This window comes from Indicator indicator, chromosome 40 (genome assembly GCF_027791375.1).
Source record: "Indicator indicator isolate 239-I01 chromosome 40, UM_Iind_1.1, whole genome shotgun sequence".
Lineage (NCBI taxonomy): Eukaryota > Metazoa > Chordata > Aves > Piciformes > Indicatoridae > Indicator > Indicator indicator.
The window spans coordinates 559,929-579,621 of record NC_072049.1 but is presented as its reverse complement, the minus strand read 5'-3'; the positions used below and the strand labels follow the sequence as shown (position 1 = coordinate 579,621).

Below are 19,693 nucleotides of genomic sequence, written 5' to 3'. Positions count from 1 at the left end.
TTGGTCAGGTCCTCAGCCTGATCCCCACAGCTCCACTTGGTCAGCCTGGGCAGGTCCTCAGCCTGATCCTCATAGCTCCACTTGGTCAGCCTGGGCAGGTCCTCAGCCTGATCCTCATAGCTCCACTTGGTCAGCCTGGGCAGGTCCTCAGCCTGATCCCACAGCTCCACTTGGTCAGGCTGGGCAGGTCCTCAGCCTGATCCCCACAGCTCCACTTGGTCAGGCTGGGCAGGTCCTCAGCCTGATCCCCACAGCTCCACTTGGTCAGGCTGGGCAGGTCCTCAGCCTGATCCCCACAGCTCCACTTGGTCAGGCTGGGCAGGTCCTCAGCCTGATCCCCACAGCTCCACTTGGCAGCCTGGGCAGGTCCTCAGCTTCATCCCCACAGCTCCACTTGGTCAGGCTGGGCAGGTCCTCAGCCTGATCCCCACAGCTCCACTTGGTCAGCCTGGGCAGGTCCTCAGCCTGATCCCCACAGCTCCACTTGGTCAGCCTGGGCAGGTCCTGCAGCCTGGCTGACGCAAGCTGGATTAAGGAAGCAGTGGGGAGGACCTTGGCAGAGGCTGTGCTCAGGCTCAGACATTCACTTACACCTCGCAGCCTGGCCTGGGAAAAATCAATAGAGAGGAGAGAGGCAGCACAGAGCCCTGCGGTGGCTGCGGGGACGCGGAGCTCCGGCTGCGGTGCCCCAGCTGGGGCTGCTGCTGGGCTTGCCTGGCATGCTCCATCTTGCCACTGCGGCTTGCAGAGCTCCAGCTCCCCGTGCCCGCTGCACTTGCAGGTGGCTGTGCCCCAGGGCCTCACCCCTGGGGCCGTGCTCCCTCAGGCCCCCCCACATAGAATCAACCAGGTTGGAAGAGACCTCCGAGATCATCAAGTCCAACCCTAACCAATCAACCAGACCATGGCACTAAGTCTTAAACACCTCCAGGGACATTGACCCCACCCCTGCCTGGGCAGCCCATCTCTTTCTGGGAAGAAGTTCTTGCTAAGACCAAGCCTAAACGTTCCCCTACACAGCTTGAGACTGTGTCCTCTCCTTCTGTCACTGTTGCCTGGGAGAAGAGACCAACCCCCACCTGGCTACAACCTCCCTTCAGGTAGTTGTAGACAGCAATGAGGTCTCCCCTGAGCTTCCTCTTCTCCAGGCTAAAGGACCTCAGCTTCCTCAGCTGCTCCTCATGGGGCTTGTGCCCCAGACCCCTCCCCAGCCTTGTGTCCCAGACCCCTCCCCAGCTTTGTGCTCCAGACCCCTCCCTTTGTTGCCCTTTTCTGGACACATTCCAGCACCTCAACATCTTTCTTGAACTGAGGTGCCCAGAACTGGACACAGTACTCAAAGCGTGGCCTAAGCAGTGCTGACTCCGGGGGCAGAATGATTACCTGGTCCACAGCAGCCCACAGCTACCCCCAGCAGCAAGCAGGCTGCAGCTCCCAGCCTGGGTGAAGGTGCTGTGGATGCTCTGCCCACCCTGGGACACCCCCAGCAGCAAGCAGGCTGCAGCTCCCAGCCTGGGTGAAGGTGCTGTGGATGCTCTGCCCACCCTGGGACACCCCCAGCAGCAAGCAGGCTGCAGCTCCCAGCCTGGGTGAAGGTGCTGTGGATGCTCTGCCCACCCTGGGACACCCCCAGCAGCAAGCAGGCTGCAGCTCCCAGCCTGGGTGAAGGTGCTGTGGATGCTCTGCCCACCCTGGGACACCCCCAGCAGCAAGCAGGCTGCAGCTCCCAGCCTGGGTGAAGGTGCTGTGGATGCTCTGCCCACCCTGGGACACCCCCAGCAGCAAGCAGGCTGCAGCTCCCAGCCTGGGTGAAGGTGCTGTGGATGCTCTGCCCACCCTGGGACACCCCCAGCAGCAATCAGGCTGCAGCTCCCAGCCTGGGTGAAGGTGCTGTGGATGCTCTGCCCACCCTGGGACACCCCCAGCAGCAAGCAGGCTGCAGCTCCCAGCCTGGGTGAAGGTGCTATGGAAGCTCTGCCCGCCCTGGCACGGGGCAGCTTTCCCTGCTGACGCACCAGGCTGAAACTTGGCTGCCAAGCGGTGGCTCCGGCTGCCGGGAGTGGCCGTGGCGTGGCCCCACTCATGAGGCCGGAGGCAAGTGGAGCACCTCTGGGGGACACAAATGCTCGCTGCAGGCACGTGTCCCTGCAGGGAGAAGCTGCTGGAGGGGTGTGTGTGTGGAGCTGAGTAGCCCCTGGATGGTTAGGAGTAAGTGGAGGGTTGCGAGTAGCCCACAGAGGGTCACTGTCCTTGCTCCGTGCCAAGGCTGAGGTCTGGGCACCAGGCAGTGCCACCCCACAAAAGAGCCACACAAGAGGCGAGACCACGGGAGCTGCCCACCCTGCTCTGAGTTGCCATTGTTGCTCAGGAAACAGCTAATTAGTTGCTCCTGCTAATTAGCCTGAGTCCTCCCTCATGATACCAACTGCTCCTTTTTGCAGAAAGGATGCGCAGCGGCTAATTAAAAACAAGAAAGTCCTTTGGCAGGTATGCGAAGAAGCTGGGGAGGCTGCCAGGAAGGCAGGCCCCAGCATGTGTCACCACCAGCAGCACAGCTCTTCCAGCCAGGCCAGCAGCATGGATCTCACCCCCCCACACCCCCTTTCCCCAGGACAGAGGGGTACCCCCGAACAGAGGCTGGCCAGGGCCATCCCCCCGCGGTGGGGGATGCTGCATGCTGCTTGCCCCCCTTCCTGGTGAAGCCCAGAGAGCTGTGCCAGCATCTGCCTGCTGCTGTCCGTGGGGGGAGGGAGGGAGGGAGAGGGGCAAAGGAGTGGCAGCTCAGCTACTGAGCCAGCAGGAGCAGGGAGCAGCCCCCCGGCGTGGGCTGAGCTGCCCCAGCAGGCCGGGGGAGACCACAGAGCTCTTGGGTGCTCTACATATTAAAAGCTATGCCGCCTGCTCCACCCAGCCAGGCTCTCTCCTCCTTCCCTTGGAATCCGGCCAATGGGCTTGGGATGAGTCTTCTCCAGCTCCCACCTGATGGTGTGAACCACATCTGAAAGCAGCTGGGAATGTGCTCTGCCCGCAGTGCTACCAAGCGCTGTGAGCCTTCAGGGCAAGGTCTGATCCTGTTCTCGCCAGCTTGTATCCCTGCCTCTGGAGTCGAGCTCCAAGAAGCTCAGAGAGGCTGGGCTGGGGCAGGGCAGGTTCCCTGCAGGGTGCTGGGAGTGCTGAGAGGGGAGCTGGGCCTATATGGAGACCCCTGGTCTGCACAGAGCTTCCCAAACGCCAGGCTCACGCTGCAGGGAGAGGAGAGATTTCCCAGCCGTGTGGCTTTGAGCAGCATCCCCGGGTCCTTGGCTGCCTGAGACCCCCAGCCAGGGCAGCACCGCCCAGGGGTCCCCCATCCGAAGGATCCCCACTCCTCGATGTGCCCCGGCCCCCTGAGAGCACCGTACAGCAGCGGCAGCCACGATCCCTCAGCTTTATTGGGGTCAGAAGCGCAGTCCTCGTTGGCGCAAGTCCGTCCGTGCCGCACTGATGTGCTCCTGCAGCTCCACAGCTGCCTCTTCGCAGTCGTTGAAGGTGGCCAGGCGATAGCCCACGGTCGCCAGAGAGTAGCAACCAAAGGCCACCAGCAGGTAGACCGGCAGGGGCAGGAGGGCCTGCCGGAACGGGGCCGGCAGCCGCAGCCCCGGCGGCGCCAGTGCCAGCGCGGCCCAGGCCGAGCCCAGCAGGGCGAGTCCACACAGCCACTGTCCCAGCTTGGTCATGACGGCCTGCGGAGAGAAGAGCCGTGAAAACCGGACCGAACCGCGCCCGGCCCCGACTCCCTGTGCCCCAACCGGGCCGGGCGCGGCCCACTCCGGGACCTCCCGAACAGAACCGGACCCCGAATCCCTCCTGGCCGTCGCCAGCCGACCCCGGAACAGGCCTTTTCCTGGGCCTCCCGAATCGGTCCCACCCTGCGGTCGCGGCCTGGGTCCCGGTCCCGGTCCCGGTCCCGGTCCCAGCCCCCACCTGGATCGGTCCCAGGCCCGGCGCCCACTCTCCCTCGTCGCGCCGATGACGTCACGGCGGCGCCTCGGCGCGGGGGCCACTGGGAGCTGTAGTGGGGAGCCGGCGCCACGTCACAGAGCGCGCAGGGCGGACCGCTGCGGGACGCCCCCTGCTGGCGGGGCGGAGGGTGGCAGGGCGGAGGGCGGCAGGCCGGACTCCCGGGCCTGGGCCCGGTGCCGGAGGAAACGCCGGGCTTTGTCGGCCGCGGCCAGGGCCGCAGGAAGCATCTGGTTTCCTCCACGTCCGGCCGCGGCAGGCAGCAGAGGATCTGGCGTGGGAGCAGGCCCTGCCAACCCTCCCACGGCTCGCAGGGTCTGGGCCCTTCTCACGGCCATCCCCCACCCCAGAGCAGCCCCGGCGCCCGGGGCTCCCCCTGCCCATCGCGGGACGGGCACGAAAGTGCCTTTGTTACAGAGTCACAGCATGCATTGGGTTGGAAGCCACCCTCCGAGGTCATCTTGTCCAAGCCCCCTGCAGTCAGCAGGGACCTCTCCAACTAGATTGGGTTGCTCAGAGCCCCAAAAGTTTGGCCTTGAATGTCCCCAGCGATGGGACCTCCACCACATCTCTGGGCAGCAGTTCCCTGGGATGCATTCAAAGGAGTCTGACCAGCAGGGCGAGTGAAGTGATTCTGCCCCTCTGCTCTGCTGAGACTCTTATCTGCAGTACTGTGTCCACTTCTGGGGCCCCCAGCACATGGACCTGTTGGTGAGGGTCCAGAGGAAGCCACCAAGATCACCAGAGGGCTGGAGAACCTCTCCTGTGGGGACAGGCTGGGAGAGTTGGGGCTGCTAAGCCTGGAGAAGGCTCCAGGGAGACCTTAGAGCTGCATTTCAGCACCTGAAGGAGCTCTAGGAAAGCTGGAGAGGGACTTTTGACAAGGGCTGGGGGTGCCAGGACGAGGGACAATGGCTTTGAGCTGGAAAAGGGGAGACAGACTGGAGATTATGAAGAAATTCTTTACAGTGAGGGTGGGGAGACCCTGGAATTGGTTGCCCAGGGAGGTTGTGGCTGCCTCCTCCCTGGAGGTGTTCAAGGCCAGGCTGGCCTAGTGGGAGGTGTCCCTGCCCAAGACACAGAGTTGGAACTGGATGATCTTCTAAGGTTCTTTTCAACCCAAACCAGTCTGGGATTCTATGAATCATGCAAATCACCATAGATTGTTCTGCCAAGTGCTGGCACCCTTGGCTGTACCAGTTAAGGGGCCTGGTGGCAGCTGGGGAGGGAGGCTGTTTCTCCGCAGCTCCCCTTCCCCATCACCCACCAGAGCCCTGGCCCACAGGGACCCCCCCAGTCTCCCTGCTGCCTGCCTCCAGCTGGGCCAAGCCCCTGCAGCACCAGAGCCTGCTCTGACCTGCTTAGCTCTGCTGGGATTTTCCTCTCCTGCAGGTCCAGGCAGACAAAGCATCACCAGCCCTGCGAGCCAAAGGGGGTGGGGGGGGGGGTCAGTGGCTGTCAACCCACCTTTGCCACACTCCACTGGCCCTGCACTGAGCCCCCTCAGGCAATGAAAATCCACCCAGGGCTCTGCTGCAACCTGGAGAAGTGAGCCAGAGGCTCTCAGTGGTGTGAGGAAACTGATCTGAGACCTGCCAGAGGAACCAAACCCATGGCAGCTGCAGGCAAGAAGCTACAAAGAAATGGCTTTATTGGGTGGCTTGAGACCCCCCAGTGTGGCTCAGTGGGGAGGGGACAGCCCAGGGGAAGGGGCAACAGGACATCAATTCCTCTTTCTGCCTTTGCCAACGGCCTTGGTGGGAGCAGCGACAGGTGCTGCAGACTGGTAGAGGGTGGAGGAGATTTTGTTGATGTAGTAGAGGCCAACCATGGAGAAGATGAGGCTGCAAGGAAAGAAAAGTATTTGTCACTTTGAATGTAGGGCTCAAGTTTTGGGGCCCTCACTACAAGATCAGGGTACTTGGCAGCAGGCCCAGCTGCCCTCCACCCTCCAGGGCAGGCTCTGGACTTACCAGGTGGTCACACAGACCCGGTGAATGAGGCCAGAGGCAAAGAGAGCCAGCAAGAGGCAGGTGAGGACTGCAGGGGAAAAAAGAGGAGAGAGAAAAGCTGCAGCCGTGCTGCCCTGAGGTGTCCACCTCAGAGCAGCAGGGGCCAGCTGCAGCAGAACAAACCTGCCCAGGGTGGAGCTGCCAGGGTCAGGCATTGGCACAGGCTGCCCAGGGAGGTGGTGGAGTCACCATCCCTGGAGGTGTTCAAGAAACCTGTGGCCATGGCACTCTGGGACATGGTTTAATGGCCATGGTGGTGTTAGGCTGATGGTTGGACTCCACGATCTTAGGAGAGCTTTTCCAACCCAAACGATTCTAGGGCTCCACGACCGGTGCCCCCCTCTCCCCACCCTGCCTCAGCACTTACTCTCGGGGAATATCTTCGCCTGGAAGCCCTTGCCGAAGACGAGGTTCTCCAGGTTGTTGAAGGCCTGGCTGGTGAGTTAAGGGACAGAACGGGGACGCCGCACCCCCGGCCCGGCCCCGTTCCCCGTCGCCCGAAAGGATACGGTAAGGGAGCAGACGAAGAGCGCGGAGCCCAGCAGCCCCCCCTGGATCGTCAGCCACTCGGTGGAGGCCAGCTGCCGGCTGTACATCTGCATCCCGGCGAACAGCAGCAGCGACAGCAGCGACGAGAGGGCCAGGGAAGTGCCCGTACCTACGGCTGGGGCCGGGGGAACCGTCTTAGCAAGGCCACCGGTACCGGGGCCACCGCCACGACGGGGCCGTGCCCACCCATATGCCCCGGCCCACCCCGCAGCTCCCCCTCAGTCGCCCCCCATGACCCAGGCCTGGCCCGCCCTGGCCGCCCCCCCCCCGTGCCCCGTTACCCATCGCGCCCCGCGGTGTCGCCCCCGTGCCCGTCCCGGTGCCGGCGCCCGGCTCTGCGCACGCGCCCGGAGGGCAGGGACACGGCGGCAGCGCGCGGTGGGAGCCGCGCGGGGAGGCCCCGCCTCGCCCCGCCCCGCCCCGCCCCTCCTCGCGTAGCGCCACGCTCCGGTGGGCTTCGGACACCCCCTGGCGGACAGGGGCGGAGCTGCAGTCTTCGCTGTCTCTCGCTTTCTCGCGCCCCCTGGCGGTGGGAAGGGAGAGGCGCAACGGGCGGACCGGGACGCGGGGACGTCCCCCCCGCAGCACCGGTACCGGTACCGGCAAGGGGGTCCCGCTCAGCCCTGCTCAACCCGCCCCGGGGTTCACCCCGGGCGCCGCTCCTCGATTCGCGCTGCCGTCCTTACGGGCCCGGCGCGGCGGGGGGGCCGGAGATGCGGCGGGATCCTCCCGGTGCCGCCCCGCTGCCGCCGCCACCGCCCCTCGCCGCCCCCCCGCCACCGCCGCCGCTATCGCCACCGCCGGGGAGGGTCTCGCGGAGCATGCGCGCCGCCGCCCTCCGCCCTCCCCCCGGCTCCGCCGCTCCCTGCAACAGACCGGCGCGTCCGCGGCCGCCGCTACTGCCGTCGCCGCGGGGACCGGCGCCGGGAGCGGGCGCGGAGCCATGGCCGAAGGCGAGGACCTGCAGACCTTCACCTCCATCATGGACGCTCTCGTCCGCATCAGCGTGAGCAGCCGCCTCGGCGGGGGAGTTGGAGGGGGGGTCACCGCGGGGCGGCCGGGCGGGCTCTCCCGGGACCGGTGTCGCCATGGCAACCCGCCGGGGCCCGATGGCGAGGGTGCCCTTGAGGACCGGAAAGGCTGCAGCGAGGCCTCGGACCCGCGCCCCGTACCACCGGGTGCCCATCCTCGGGAAAGGCCAGCAGCGGCCCCCCCCTTGCACTGTGCCACCGCCGGAACCACGAACACCGGCAGGGCCGGGAGCTGCCTGCACACCTATGGGTGGGGGTCCTGGTCCCCATCCTGGTCCTGATCCTGGCTCTGGTCCTGGTGTGCAGCCTTTGTGCCAGCCTCAGCCCCAAAGCCCATCCTGATCCCATCCCTGGTCCCAGGGATGGTCCTGATCCTGACCCTAATGCTGGCTCTGATCCTGGTGCTGACGCTGGTCCTGATCCTGACCCTAGGGCTGGTCCTGATCCCAGTCCTGGTGCTGGTGCCAGGCCTGATCACAGATTTCGTGCTTGTCCTGGCTCTGGTCCCACGGTTGGTCCTGGTCCTGGCTCTGGTCCCAGTTCACAGCCCTGGTGCTGGCCTCAGCTCCAGTCACCATCCCAAGCTCAGCCCTGGTCCCTGGCCTGGTGTTGGTCCTGATCCTGACCCTGGTACTGGTCCCTGGCCTGGTGTTGGTCCTGATCCTGACCCTGGTACTGGTCCCAGGCCTGATTCTGGCTCTCGTGCTGGTTTCAGGCCTGATCATGGACTTGGTGCTGGTCCTGGCTCTGATCCCAGTGTCAGTCTTGCTCCCGGCCCTGGTGCAATCCGAGCCCAAATCCTCATTCTGTTCCCAGCTTTGCTCTCTGTCCTGGTGCTGATCCCAGTGCCGGTCCTGCTCCTGGCCCTGCTCCTGATCCCAGTCCTGATCCCATTCCCAATGCAGGACCTGGCTCTGCTCCCAGTGCTGCTCCTCACCCTGCCCCTCCTACTGCTCCCAGGCCTTTGCTCCTGGTCCCAATCCTGATTCTGGTCCTAGCACTGCCCCTGCCCCCCCAGTGCCCACCGCTGCCCACAGCCCACCCGCGGGGGGGGGGGGTGACTCTCTCCTCTCCCTCTCTCTCTCTCTCCCCAGACCAGCATGAAGAACATGGAGCGGGAGCTGGTGTGCCCTGTGTGCAAGGAGATGTACAAGCAGCCCTTGGCCCTGCCCTGCACCCACAACGTGTGCCACGTCTGTGCCAGCGAGGTGCTGCTGCAGCAGGGCTACCTCTGCTGCGACCCCACCTCCGAGCCCTCCTCCCCTGCTGCCACGCCCACCGCCCGCAGCCCACGCCTGGGCCGCCGCTCCCTGGCCCCCAAGCCTGACCGCCTCGACCGCCTCCTCAAGTCAGGTGGGGCAGAGGGGTGACAGGAGGGCAGGAGGGGATGCAAAGAGGGCATGAGGGGACAGCTGCAGGACATGAGGGGATGGCAAGAGGGCTTGTGGGGGTGGCAGGAGGGCTTGTGGGGGTGGCAGGAGAGCATGAGGGGATGGCAAGAGGGCTTGTGGGGGTGGCAGGAGGGCATGAAGGGGTGGCAGGAGGGCATGAGGGATGCAAAGAGGGCATGAGGGGACAGCAGGAGGGCATGAGGGGATGCAAAGAGGGCATGAGGGGACAGCTGGAGGGCATGAGGGGATGGCAAGAGGGCTTGTGGGGGTGGCAGGAGGGCACGAGGGGATGGCAGGAGGGGATGCAAAGAGGGCATGAGGGGATGCAAAGAGGGCATGAGGGGGTGGCAGGAGGGCACAAGGGGATGGCAGGAGGGCACGAGGGGATGGCAGGAGGGCATGAGGGGATGCAAAGAGGGCATGAGGGCATGGCAAGAGGGCATGAGGGGGTGGCAGGAGGGCACGAGGGGATGGCAGGAGGGCATGAGGGGATGCAAAGAGGGCATGAGGGGATGCAAAGAGGGCATGAGGGCATGGCAAGAGGGCATGATGGAGTGGCAGGAGGGCAGGAGGGGATGGCAACAGGGCACGAGGCGACAGCTGCAGGGCACACAGCGCCAGCACCCCATGGGTTGTCACCCAGGAGGCCTGAGCGGGTCTGGGGGTACTCCACCCCTCCCGACCCCCTCCTCGCCTGCCTCCTGCAGGCTTTGGCACCTACCCGGGGCGCAAGCGTGGCACCGTGCACCCCCAGACCGTCAGCTTCCCCTGCCCGGCCTGCCGGCGGGACGTGGAGCTGGGCGAGCGGGGCCTGGGCAGCCTCTTCCGCAACCTGACGCTGGAGCGGGTGGTGGAGCGTTACCGGCAGACCATCGACATCAGCGCTGCCATCATGTGCCAGTTCTGCAAGCCCCCCCAGCTGGAGGCCACCAAGGGCTGCACCGAGTGCAAGTCCAGCTTCTGCAACGAGTGCTTCAAGCTCTACCACCCCTGGGGCACCCAGAAAGCCCAGCACGAGCCCACGCCCCCCACCCTCACCTTCCGCCCCAAGGTTAGAGCCCTTCCCTCCTGGGGGTCTTCTTGGCCTTGCTTAGGATGTGGTGGGTGCTGGGAGGAGGCTCCATCACCCCCAGGGTACCCAAAAAGCCCAGCACGAGCCCATGCCCCCCACCTTCACCTCCTGACCCAAGGTTAGAGCCTCCTGGGGGTCTTCTTGCCCTTGCTCAGGATGTGGTGGGTGCTGGGAGGAGGCTCCATCACCCCTAGGGTACCCAAAAAGCCCAGCACGAGCCCATGCCCCCCACCCTCACCTTCCGCCCCAAGGTTAGAGCCCTTCCCTCCTGGGGGTCTTCTTGGCCTTGCTCAGGATGTGGTGGGTGCTGGGAGGAGGCTCCATCACCCCTAGGGTACCCAAGAAGCCCAACATGAACCCATGCCCCCCACCATCATCTTCTGACCCAAGGTTAGAGCCTCTTGGGGGTCTTCTTGCCCTTGCTCAGGACGTGGTGGGTGCTGGGAGGAGCCCCTGGGGGTGAGGGGCAGTCAGAGAGCCCTGCTGAGCTGCCCTGGTGCCCACGCAGGGGCTGATGTGCCCAGAGCACAAGGAGGAGGTCACTCACTACTGCAAGACCTGCCAGCGCCTGGTGTGCCAACTGTGCCGCGTGCGCCGCACTCACACCAGCCACAAGATCACTCCGGTGCTCAGTGCCTACCAGGCCCTCAGGGTAAGGGCAATGCCACCACGCTGGGGGTAGGGACTGGGATTGGCGAGGAGGAACTGGGGGCACTGGCAGGAGCCTCAAATGTGTCCAGAGAAGGGCAGCAAAGCTGGGGAAGGGTCTGGAGCACAGGGCTGGGGAGGGGTCTGGAGCACAAAGCTGGGGAGGGGTCTGGAGCAAAAGGCTGGGGAAGGGTCTGGAGCACAAGGCTGGGGAGGGGTCTGGAGCAAAAGGCTGGGGAAGGGTCTGGAGCACAAGGCTGGAGAGGAGTCTGGAACACAAGGCTGGGGAGGGGTCTGGAGCAAAAGGCTGGGGAAGGGTCTGGAGCACAAGGCTGGAGAGGAGTCTGGAACACAAGGCTGGGGAGGGGTCTGGAGCACAAGGCTGGGGAGGGGTCTGGAGCACAAGGCTGGGGAGGAGTCTGGAGGAAAAGGCTGGGGAGGAGTCTGGAGCACAAGGCTGGAGAGGGGTGTGGAACCCAAGGCTGGGGAAGGGTCTGGAGCACAAGGCTGGGGAGGGGTCTGGAACACAGGGTGGGGAGGGGTCTGGAGCACAAGGCAGGGGAGGGGTGTGGAGCACAAGCCCCATGAGGAGCAGCTGAGGACGCTGAGGTTCTTTAGCCTGAAGAAGAGGAAGCTCAGGGGAGACCTTATTGCTGTCTACAACTACCTGAAGGGAGGTTGTAGCCAGGTGGGAGTTGGTCTCTTCTCCCAGGCAACCACGAACAGAACAAGAGGACAAAGTCTCAAGCTGTGCAGAGGGAAGTTTAGGCTTGGTCTTAGCAAGAAATTCTTCCCAGACAGAGAAATTGCCCCTTGGAATGGCCTGCCTGGGGAGGGGGTGGGGTTGATATCCCTGGAGGTGTTTAAGAAAAGCCTGGAAGAGGCACTTAGTGCCATGGTCTGGTTGATTAGTTAGAGTTGGGTGACAGGTTGGACTTGATCTTGGAGGTCTCTTCCAACCTGCTTGATTCTGTGATGATTCTGTGTCTCTGTGTGAGCCCAGTGCAGGTGGGGGTGTGTGGGTTGGGGAGCTGGAGACCTAAGAGAGGGAGATGTTGTGGGATGTTGGGGTTTGCAGTGGGGTGCTGAGGGCTCTGAAATGGGGTGCTGGGGTCTAAAGTGGGATAGTGGGGAGTAAAGATTCTGGGGAGTCTGCAGTGGGGTGCTGGGTTTCACAGTGGGGTGCTGGGGTCCACAGTGGGGTGCTGGGTTCCATAGTGAGCTGCTGGTCCCTTGGCTTAACCTCTGAGGTGCCTCTTGCAGCCTTGTGTATGGCTTGGCTCTGGGACACATCCCCATGGGTTGTCCCTGCTGACTGCAGAGGGGTTGGACTAGATGAGCTTTAAAGGTTCCTTCCAACCATGCCATGGTTCTAGGATCCCAATCCTGGAGCTAGGAGCAAAGGTAGAGAGGAAAACCAGCTTCTTCCCTTTGGCAAAACGTTTGCTGCTGGTGGTGGGGTGGGGAGAGGTAGTGATAGGACTGGGGGGAATGGAGCCAAAATAGAAATGGGTAGATTCAGACTGGATGTTAGGAAGAAATTCTTCCCCATGAGGGTGGTGAGAGACTGGAAGAGGTTGCCCAGGGAGGTGGTGGAAGCCTCATCCCTGGAGTTTTTTAAGGCCAGGCTGGATGTGGCTGTGAGCAACCTGATCTAGTGTGAGGTGGCCCTGCCCATGGCAGGGGGTTGGAACTGGCTGATCCTTGAGATCCCTTCCAACCCTGACAAATCTATTATCCTGTGGTTGCTCAGAAACGCAAATCTGTGATTCTGATTGCTCATAAATGCTTTGCCTCACTGGGGGTTTGGGGATGCCCTCACTGAGGAGGATGAGGCTCTCTTAGGTCCTATGCTCCCCTCACCTCCCCTCCTTCCCTGCAGGAGAAGCTGACAAAGAGCCTTGCCTACATCCTGAGCAGCCAGGACACGGTGCAGACCCAGATTGCTGAGCTGGAGGAGACTGTGAAGCATACAGAGGTGAGGGCAGAAGGTGCCCCCTACCTTTCCCTGAGTTTCCCCCTAGGCAGGGGGTGGCACTGCCAGCCTGGTCCCCTCTCTGCCCCAGCCCTGCTGACCCTGCTGTGCTTGGCAGGTGAACGGCTCACAGGCCAAGGAGGAGGTCTCACAGCTGATCCAGGGGCTGTGTGCCATACTGGAGGAGAAGAGATCCACCCTGCTGCAGGCCATCGAGGAGTGCCAGCAGGAGCGGCTGGCAAGCCTGCACTGCCAGATCCAGGAGCACCAGGCCATGCTGGAGAACTCGGGCATGGTAGGCTATGCCCAGGAGGTGCTGAAGGAGACTGACCACCCCTGCTTTGTCCAGGCTGCCAAGCAGCTGCACAACAGGTACCAGGCTGGGGGACCCCTGGTGGGCATGGGGCTGCTGGGGGGAGGTCAGAGCCCTCCGGTGCCCAAGGTCCCTGCTATGTGCCACTGTGTGGTGGGTTGAAGATTCCCCCCAACATTAAATTTGCCAGCCCAGCCCAGCTGGAAGCAAAGTATTTACAAGCAAAACTACAATCCTGGAGGTTTTTAAGGCCAGGCTGGACGTGGCTGTGAGCAACCTGATCTAGTGGGAGGTGTCCCTGCCCATGGCAGGGGGATTGGAATTGGATGAGCCTTGAGGTCCCTTCCAACTTTAACCATTCTATGATTCTAAATGCAATGAATATGTACAAAATACACAACATTTACAATATGTGCAGGTATTTACAGATGAACAGCACAAGAACCCTCCACCCCTGGCCAAAAACCAGGGGAGCTAATAGCTTCCCTCTCCCTGGCCTTCTCCTTTAACCCTCTGGACACAAAGGGACAAGAGAAAAGAGCAGAGTCAAAACAATGCAGCCAAGGTCAGCAGAAGGCAGCAGAAGCACAAAGTTAGTATCTCCAGGAAATGAGAGGCAGAAAGTTTACCAAAATAATTCTTATGGTAGATATCCATAAGAATTATCTACCCACAGAATCTCCAGTGGGATTGTTTAGAACTTAGTCATTATTTTCCTTTTGACACGCAGTGGTGATTTATTGACATTTTTTACCACTTTCTGTTCAAGATCTGTGGAAAATTTTAAAAGCCCAGCCTAAATCATAGAATCATAGAATCAGTCAGGGTTGGAAGGGACCACAAGGATCATCTAGTTCCAACCGCCCTGCCATGGGCAGGGACACCTCACACTAGAACCTACCACACACTGTGATGTCTCTTCTATGGCCTGTGGAATGGGCTGCCCAGGGAGGTGGTGGAGTCACTGTCCCTGGAGGTGTTCAGAAAGAGACTGGATGTGGCACGTGGAGCCATGATTTAGTTGTCAGGAGGTGTTAGGTGTTAGGTGATAGCTTGGACTTGATGATCTCTGAGGTCTTTTCCAACCTGGTTGCTTCTGTAATTGATTCTTCTGCCACAGGATCCTCAGGGCCACCGACTCGCTGCAGAGCTTCCGTCCTGCAGCCACAGCCTCCTTCAGCCACTTCCAGCTGGACGTCAGCAGGGAGCTGAAGCTGCTCACCGACCTGGCCTTCATCCGAGGTAAAGGCAGCAGGACCTGGGCACCGGCTGTGCCCCGAGTGGAGGTGCAGCCCCTGTGGGCAGAGGGGCTCCTTGCAGCCTCGGAGCCGGAGCTGGGCGCCAGCCGCGGAGGGCTGCGCTCGGGCGGGTGCTTGCTGTTCTGCCGGTCCCCCTCCCCGTCAGGGATGGCCCCAGCAGCCCCCAAAAGCATCCCTGTCCCTGCCCTGCCCTGTGCCAGGGGGAGCTAAGCAAGGTGACAGGCCAGGCAGGGCCGCGCTGCCAGGTAAGGGCAGGCGGAGCGCCGCAGGGTGAGTACGGAGCTGCCCCGCTGCAGGGCAGGAGCTTCCCCGCAGGGCAGGAGCCGTGGCCCTGCCGCCCCGCTGGCAGCACTGTTCAGACCTGCTTCTACCTCTCTTTGTTTATAGGCTGAGGCCGCTGCTGAGTCGTCACCGAAGTAACTGAGGCAAGTCACACCCCTGCCCCAGAGCCGGCCCCGCTCTCTCTGTCCCATCCCTCCATCCCTACTCCCGCCCCGCCGACATCCTCCATCCCCCATCCCCATCCCGCCCGCTGCTGGGGGCAGGCAGTGGCTCAGTCCCTCCCCATCTGCTGCTGCTCCTCCTGCCCTCCCGCCACCTCCTCGCCCCATTTCTGTTCTCTTGCCCTGGCTCTGTCACCCTCCTCACCCCATTTGTGTCCTGCTCTCACCCTGTTTTCATCCTCCTCTCACCTTATTTCCACCTCCCTCGCCGTCTCTGTCCCTCTCCTTGCCCCATTTTTGTCTCCTTCTCACTCCCTCTCTGTCATCCTCCAAGACCCATTTCCACCCTCCTCACCCCATTTCTGTCACCTTCTTCACCCCATTTCTGTCACCCTCCTCATCCCACTTGTGTCCTGCTCTCACCTGGTTTTCATCCTCCACTTACCCCTTTTCCACCCCCCACTCTTTCTGTCTCTGTCCCTCTCCTTGCCCCATTTTTGTCCCCTCCTCACCCCATCTCTGTCACCCTCCAAGCCCCATTTCCAATCCTCCTCACCCCACTTGTGTCCTACTCTCACCCAGTTTTCATCTGCCTCTCACCTTATTTCCACCTCCCTCTCCATCTTTGTCCCTCTCCTTGCCCCATTTTTGTTTCTTCTCACCCCATCTCTGTCACCCTCCTCACCCCATTTGTGTCCTGCTCCTCACCTGGTTTTCATCCTCCTCTTACCTTCTTTCCACCCCCTACTCTTTCCATCTCTGTCCCTCTCCTTCCCCCATTTTTATCCCCTCCTCACCCCATTTCTGTCACCCTCTAAACCCCATTTCCATCCTCCTCACCCCATTTGTGTTCTACTCTCACCCCATTTTCAGCCTCCTCTCACCATCTTTCCACCCCTCACTCTTTCCATCTCTGTCACTCTCCTTGCCCTGTTTTGTCCCCTCCTCACCCCATCTCTGTCACCCTCCAAGCTCCATTTCCACCCTCCTCACCCCATTTCTGTCCTCTTGCCCCCATTCCATCCCGTTCTCACCCCATCTCTGTCTCCATCTCGCTCCATTTCCACCCTCCTCACCCCATTTCTGTCCTCTTGCCCCCATTCCATCCCGTTCTCACCCCATCTCTGTCTCCATCTCGCTCCATTTCCATCCCTGCCCTTGCCCCATCTCCATTCTCCTCCTCACCCCACTTCCACTCCCCCCATCCCCCCATCTCCCCACCCTGCTTCCCTGCTCCTGCCGTGCCGCCGGCATCTTCACGCCGCTCCACCATCCTCATCTCCTCCCCCACTCTCCTGCTGCCTCCATCCTCTCTCTTTCTTTCTCTCTCTCTCTCCTCCCTCCCCGACTTGCACTCAGCCTGTCCGGTCCCTGGAGTCCCCCACAGCAGCAGCGAGCTCCTCTGTCTCCCCGACTCTCGCTCTCCTCTGGTTGCCTCCGACACAGTCTCCGCAGTCCAGATCCTTCCCCCCTCCCCCTTTTAGACTCCTGCTGGTTGTGCGTCCGTCCGGGATGTCCCCTCCCTGCATCCGGCTGCCTCCCCGGGGGAGGGGGATGCTGCCTGATGCCCGCTGGGTGCCTCTCCTCCCCCTCGCAGTTCCCGAGGCTCCTGTCATCGACACGCAGCGCACCTACGCCTACGATCAGATCTTCCTCTGCTGGCGGCTGCCGCAGCACTCCCCGCCCGCCTGGCACTACACCGTGGAGTACCGCAAGACGGAGGCCAGGGCCAAGGGGCTGAAGCTGTGGCAGCGGCGGGAGGAGGTGCGAGGCACCAGCGCCCTGGTGGAGTACCTGGACACCGACAGCGTCTACGTGCTGCGGGTGAAGGGCTGCAACAAGGCAGGGTTCGGGGAGTACAGCGAAGACATCTACCTGCACACCCCCCCCGCCCCAGGTAAGGGGGTGCCAGGTAAGGGGTGTGCCAGGTAAAGGGGGAGCGAAGTAAGGGAGTGCCAGGTAAAGAGGAAGCGAGGTAAGGAGGTGCTAGGTAAAGGGGTGCTAGGTAAAGGGGTGCCAGCTAAAGGGGGAGTGAAGTAAGGGGGTGCTAGGTAAAGGAGTGCCAGGTAAAGGGGGAGCGAGGTAAGGGGGTACCAGATAAAGGGGGTGATGGGTAAAGGGAGTGTGAAGTAAGGGGGTGCCAGGTGAAGGGGTGCCAGGTAAGGGGGGTGCCAGGTAAGGGGGTCCCTGGTAAAGGGGGTGCCTGGTAAAGGGGGAGGGTACCAAGGGGGGCACTCAGAGCAGCCATCCTCAGGATGTGGGAATAAAACCTCCTCACCCCCTGCTGCCTTGGGAGCTGGGGGCAGGATTTGGGTAGCTCTTCTGATGCCCGAAGAGGGACTGGGTGGTGCCAGCTGGTGGCTGCAGAGTTCCCTTGAAGGGGTTTTTGTTGGGAGCTCAGGAACCTCTGCAGGGGTCATGCCTGGTGGGGATGTTCTGCCACTCCAGGGTGGTTGCCCCTTGCTTTGGCACCCGCTGGGTGATGTTAATATGTTAATTACTGCTCCTAATTAAGGTACCACTGTGAAGGGGAGGTGCCTCCAAAGCTGGGGTGAAGGGGGTGGGTTGTGTAACCCCCACCTCAGGCTGGTGGCTGCAGGAGGATGATGAGGATGAAGATGGAGATGAGGGTGAGGATGAGGATGGAGATGAGGGTAAGGATGAGAATGAGGGTAAGGATGAGAATGAGGGTGAGGATGAAAATGAAGGTAAGGATGAGGATGAAGGTAAGGATGAAGATAAGGGTAAGGGTAAGGATGAGGATGAAGGTAAAGATGAGGATGAAGGTAAGGATGAAGATAAGGGTAAGGATGAGGATGAAGGTAAGGATGAGGATGAAGGTAAGGATGAGAATGAAGGTAAGGATGAGGATGAAGGTAAGGATGAGGATGAGGGTGAAGATGAAGCTAAGGATGAGGATGAAGGTAAGGATGAGGATGAAGATAAGGATGAGAATGAGGGTGAAGATGAAGGTAAGGATGAGGATGAAGGTAAGGATGAGGATGAAGGATGAGGATGAAGGTAAGGAAGAGGATGAAGATAAGGATGAGAATGAGGGTGAAGATGAAGGTAAGGATGAGGATGAAGGTAAGGATGAGGATGAAGGATGAGGATGAAGGTAAGGAGGAGGATGAAGGTAAGGATGAGGATGAAAATTAAGGTAAGAATGAAGATAAGGGTAAGGGTAAGGATGAGGATGAAGGTAAGGATGAGAACAACGGCGAAGAACGAAGATGAGGGCAAGGATGAGGCTAAGAACAGCAACAGGGAGTAAGGACCAGGCTGTGCCATCCTTCTTCTTCTCACCTCTCCTCCTCCCTGCAGTCCTCAACTTCTTCCTGGACAACCGCTGGGGCTTCAACCGGGACCGGCTGGCCATCAGCAAGGACCAGCGGGCGGTGCGCAGCGTCCCTGGCATCCCGATGCTCTTCGCCGCCGAGCGCCTCATGACCAGCTGCCACCTCTCCATCGACCTGGTGATCGGCGACGTGGCCATCACCCAGGGCAAGAGCTACTGGGCCTGCTGCGTGGACCCCAGCTCCTACCTGGTCAAGGTGGGGGTGGGGCTGGAAAGCAAGCTGCAGGAGTGGTTCCAGGTGCCGCAGGACGTGGTGAGCCCCAGGTGAGTGGGGGGCTTGGTAGATGTGGGGAGTTGGGGGGTGGTCCTCCACCAGTCCCAGCTTCTTTGCTGGGTGCAGAGAGGAGCCCCAGGTGAGTGGGTGTTGGTCCTCCATTTGTTCCTCCTTCTCTGGTGGGTGTGAAAGGAAGCCCCAGGTGAGTGGGGGGCTTGGTAGATGTGGGGGGTGGGGAGTGGTCCTCCACCAATTCCAGCTTCTTTGCTGGGTGCAGAGGGGAGCCCAGGTGAGTGGGTGTTGGGAGGGTGATCCTCCATCTGTTCCTACTTCACTGCTGGGTGTGAAAGGGAGCCCCAGGTGAGTGGGGGGCTTGGTAGATGCTGGGGGGGGGTGGGGGTGGGGGTGCTGTGCTCCACCAGTTCCAACTTCTCTGCCGGGTGCCAACCCTGGGGTGCAGAGGGGAGCCCCCAGCCTGTCCCTTCCGTGCCCCAGGTACGACCCCGACAGCGGGCACGACAGTGGGGCAGAGGACACGACGGTGGAGGCTCCCCCCCCTTATGCCTTCCTCACCATTGGCATGGGCAAGATCCTCCTCTCCCACGGCTCAGCCCTCACCTCCCGCGACCCCAACGGCTGCACCGTGCCCTTGCCCCCTCGCATTGGCATCTGCCTGGACTACGAGCAGGGCAAGGTCAGCTTCTACGACGCCGTCTCCTTCCGCGAGCTCTGGGAGTGCTTCGTGGACTGCTCGGGGCCGGTCTGCCCTGCCTTCTGCTTCATCGGAGGGGGTGCCCTGCACCTCCAGGAGCTGGTGGCCAACAAGCAGGAGCGCAAAGTGACCCTCGGAGGCTTTGCCAAGCTGGACTGAGCCGTGCTTGTGCCCACCCCCTGTCCCCAGCCCCGGCGTGGGCGCTGGCTGCGGTGCCCAACTGCCCAGCGAGCTGCGGGGCCGGGGGGCTGCGAACAAGCAGGGAGCAGAGGCAGGGCAGTCCCAGCCTGGCTGGGAGCAGGCCAGGGGTTTGGTTTGTGGCATTGGGGAGGGGATGGGGACAGCTCTGCCATCCCCTTCTCTCCCTGTCTGCCTGCCCCTCTGCCCAGTTTGGCTCGAGGCTGCTTTGAGCTGGGCAGAGCTGGGCAGGGCTGGGCAGAGGGACAGCCCTAGAGGCCGAGCAGGCTGGGGGGTGCAAGAGGGACAGGGTGCTGGCACAGGGAGGGGGGGTGGCAGGTGACAGTGGGGGTGACTGTGGGGTGTGGGGGGGGAGAGGCTGGGTGCTGGCTGGGTCGGGGAGGCAGCTGGGTGTGGGGAGAGAGGGCTGGGGGTGGGGGGAGGCTGGGCTGGGCTGGAATGAGGTATGAAGATTTATTTGTAAAATGGCTCGTTTTGGATTGGCTCAGCTGGCAGCAGTGTCACAGCCAGGCACAGCCA

The 19,693-nt window shown here is 62.0% G+C and overlaps 2 protein-coding genes across 3 annotated transcripts; one reads left to right on the top strand and one right to left on the bottom strand.

The window, feature by feature from the left end:
• Nucleotides 1-3,427: 3,427 nt before the first annotated feature.
• Nucleotides 3,428-3,716, bottom strand: DPM3 (dolichyl-phosphate mannosyltransferase subunit 3, regulatory). Its single transcript, XM_054397057.1, has one exon. It carries the CDS (start codon nt 3,714-3,716, stop codon nt 3,438-3,440), a length of 279 nt encoding a protein of 92 aa, XP_054253032.1. The 3' UTR covers nt 3,428-3,437.
• A 3,787-nt stretch (nt 3,717-7,503) lies between these two features.
• Nucleotides 7,504-19,135, top strand: TRIM46 (tripartite motif containing 46). Of its 2 annotated transcripts, none has more exons than XM_054397042.1 (10): nt 7,504-7,566; nt 8,686-8,944; nt 9,690-10,033; nt 10,563-10,706; nt 12,585-12,680; nt 12,796-13,049; nt 14,111-14,232; nt 16,290-16,589; nt 18,017-18,314; nt 18,760-19,135. In XM_054397042.1, exons 1-10 carry the CDS (start codon nt 7,504-7,506, stop codon nt 19,133-19,135), a joined length of 2,256 nt encoding a protein of 751 aa, XP_054253017.1. The 2 variants fall into 2 exon arrangements, with proteins under 2 accessions (XP_054253017.1, XP_054253016.1); XM_054397041.1 differs by having other exon boundaries at nt 7,504-7,636; nt 8,681-8,944.
• The last annotated feature ends 558 nt before the right edge of the window (nt 19,136-19,693 follow it).

Bases quoted from the DNA above. Each gene is read 5' to 3' on its own strand.
- DPM3 (XM_054397057.1), bottom strand. From the start codon at position 3,716: ATGACCAAGCTGGGACAGTGGCTGTGTGGACTCGCCCTGCTGGGCTCG.
- TRIM46 (XM_054397041.1), top strand. From the start codon at position 7,504: ATGGCCGAAGGCGAGGACCTGCAGACCTTCACCTCCATCATGGACGCT. The intron at 12,681-12,795 runs GTGAGGGCAGAA...TGTGCTTGGCAG, and splicing joins AGACTGTGAAGCATACAGAG to GTGAACGGCTCACAGGCCAA. The intron at 13,050-14,110 runs GTACCAGGCTGG...CTTCTGCCACAG, and splicing joins GCCAAGCAGCTGCACAACAG to GATCCTCAGGGCCACCGACT.